The sequence below is a fragment of the Pygoscelis adeliae genome, unplaced genomic scaffold (genome assembly GCF_000699105.1).
Source record: "Pygoscelis adeliae isolate BGI_AS28 unplaced genomic scaffold, ASM69910v1 Scaffold268, whole genome shotgun sequence".
Lineage (NCBI taxonomy): Eukaryota > Metazoa > Chordata > Aves > Sphenisciformes > Spheniscidae > Pygoscelis > Pygoscelis adeliae.
The window spans coordinates 1,407,796-1,409,938 of record NW_008825262.1 but is presented as its reverse complement, the minus strand read 5'-3'; the positions used below and the strand labels follow the sequence as shown (position 1 = coordinate 1,409,938).

At 63.0% G+C, this 2,143-nt stretch overlaps 1 protein-coding gene across 1 annotated transcript in view; it reads left to right on the top strand.

The window, feature by feature from the left end:
• Positions 1 to 2,143, top strand: part of MCAM (melanoma cell adhesion molecule) — a 15,925-nt gene that overhangs the window by 10,109 nt on the left and 3,673 nt on the right. The window contains 7 exon segments of the mRNA XM_009329576.1: positions 72 to 363; positions 444 to 571; positions 735 to 897; positions 986 to 1,107; positions 1,429 to 1,567; positions 1,684 to 1,805; positions 1,905 to 2,040. Coding sequence (XP_009327851.1) covers positions 72 to 363; positions 444 to 571; positions 735 to 897; positions 986 to 1,107; positions 1,429 to 1,567; positions 1,684 to 1,805; positions 1,905 to 2,040 — 1,102 coding nt within the window.

The following is a 2,143-nucleotide window of genomic DNA, read 5'->3' as shown; positions in this document are numbered from 1 at the left end:
TGGGTGAAGTACACCTGCCTGCTCGAGAGAGAGTGGCCAGGGCGCTCGTGCTATCAGTCCCCCCTACTCAGCTGGGGACTGGCAGGCCGGGGGCACCCCAAAGGGCCCTGTGCTCCCAAGGGAGCCCTCCTTGCCTCCCACGGCCTCGCCATGGGCTGGGAACAGCAGCTGTGTCCCCTGCAGTGGTGAAGATCCCGGCCACGCTGACCCGCGAGTCGAGTGGGCTGTACACGGTGAGCAGCACCCTCTTCGCCCACGTCACCCGGGAGGACCGCAACTCCCGCTACCACTGCACCGTGCACTACTGGCTGCGGGGACAGAAGCGTGCTGTGGAGTCGCGGCAAGTCAACGTCACCGTCTTCTGTGAGTCAGGGGCTGAGGGCCGTGCCCGCTGCCCGGTGCTGCGTGGTGGGGCACCACACGGACGCTCCCTCCTCCCCCAGACCCTGCGCAGCACGTGAAGCTGCAGGTCATGCCGTCCTCGGCACTGGTGAAGGAAGGGGATGACGTGAAGCTGGTCTGTGAGGCCGACGGGAACCCAGCACCCGTCTTCAGCTTCTATAAAAGAGAGGTGAGGCCAGAGGGGACCTGGGCACCTCTCCCTTGGCAGACATCTCGTGTCCTGGCTGCTCCTTGTCCCCTGCCTGGAGGGCCCTGGGGAGTGGGATGCAGCGGCTGGGATGGAGGGTGCCTGTGTGGGGCTAAGGGCTCTGCTTTTTCCCCACTGCCTGCAGCTGGAGGACAGCTGGCAGGACCTGACGTCACTGGCAGACACCAACAGCGGGGTGCTGAACCTGCACGATGTGAACAAGAGCAGCAGCGGCCTGTACAGATGCCAGACCCTGGACTTGGATGATATGAGACAGCTGGAGAAGGATGTGGAGCTTGTTGTGAACTGTAAGGCAGGGGATGGGACCCTGCACACCTCGTGGTGGGTGCCCTGTCCCTCCTGCTCACCCTGCCCTGGTCTCAATCCCTCTCCTAGACATTGAAGGGGTCCATGTGAAGATGGAGCCATCCTCACCCCTTCAGGAAGGGGACAACGTGAGGCTGAGCTGCAATGCCCACAGCCCTGTGGCCCTGGACTACCAGTGGAGGGATGAGAAGGTGAGCAGGCATTCAGGTATTGTCACGCTCAGACTGGGCAAGCCTGGGCTTTGCAGTAAGCTGGGCAGAGCCAGGAGCTTGCTCCATCTCTCCTGAGAGAGGCCAGGAGTAGGATTCCCGCTTGCTATGGACCTGTGTCATCCATCTCTACCTCTTCACCTCCTGGCCAGTACTGCAGAGAGTTCCTGTGCTTGCAGGCTCGCTTGCTGTGTGTAGGAGGGAGGGCTGAGCCCCTTTGGGAGAGCTGCAGAGCCTGGGGAGCTGGGTGCAGAAGGGCCTGGTGCTCGGGGCTCATTGCTGGGGGGCATCCCTTCCCAACAGGGCAAGAAGGTCGCAGAAGGGAACCAGCTTTTTCTGAGCAACCTCACCTTCGAAACCTCCAGCAACTTCAGCTGCAAGGTGATTGCACCGAGCGTGCCGGGGCTGGAGCAGAGCAAGCAGGTGGCCGTGGCTGTTCAGGGTAAGAACCGGCATGTGTGCAGGCATGTTGCCGTGCCAGAGTGAGCCCCATCCCGCCCAGCATCAGCCCTGTTCCCCCCCCGAGAGCCACGGGTGCTTGATGTGCCCTCCCCACAGGGAAGCCGCGGATCGTCGCCATCAGCTCTCCGCTGTACGTGCGGCAGGACGAGGTGGTGAACCTGACCTGCAAGGCCATCGCTTTCCCCAGGCCCTCTGTCCACTGGAATGTCAACGGGACGGTGAGAGCTGGGGAGGGTGCTGGGTCCAGGCCGTGGTCTCTCAGAGGGGCTGCGCATTGCCTCGGGCACTGAATCCTTCGCTGCCTTCCCACCTCGCAGGCTCATGAGTACGTTGAAAATCAGCACATCGCCAGCAACCTGACGGTGCGCGTGAGCCACGACCTGCTGCGGGCGGGAGCCATGTGCAGGGTCTCCAACGCGCTGGGTGTCAGCGAGAAGCACATCCAGCTGCTCGGTGAGTCTCAGGCACTGCCCTCTGCCCCAGGAATGCAGAGAAGTATTAGTCCCCCTCGCACAGGCGCCCTGTGTGCCGTGCTGCTGTGGCGTGGCTGAGCCCT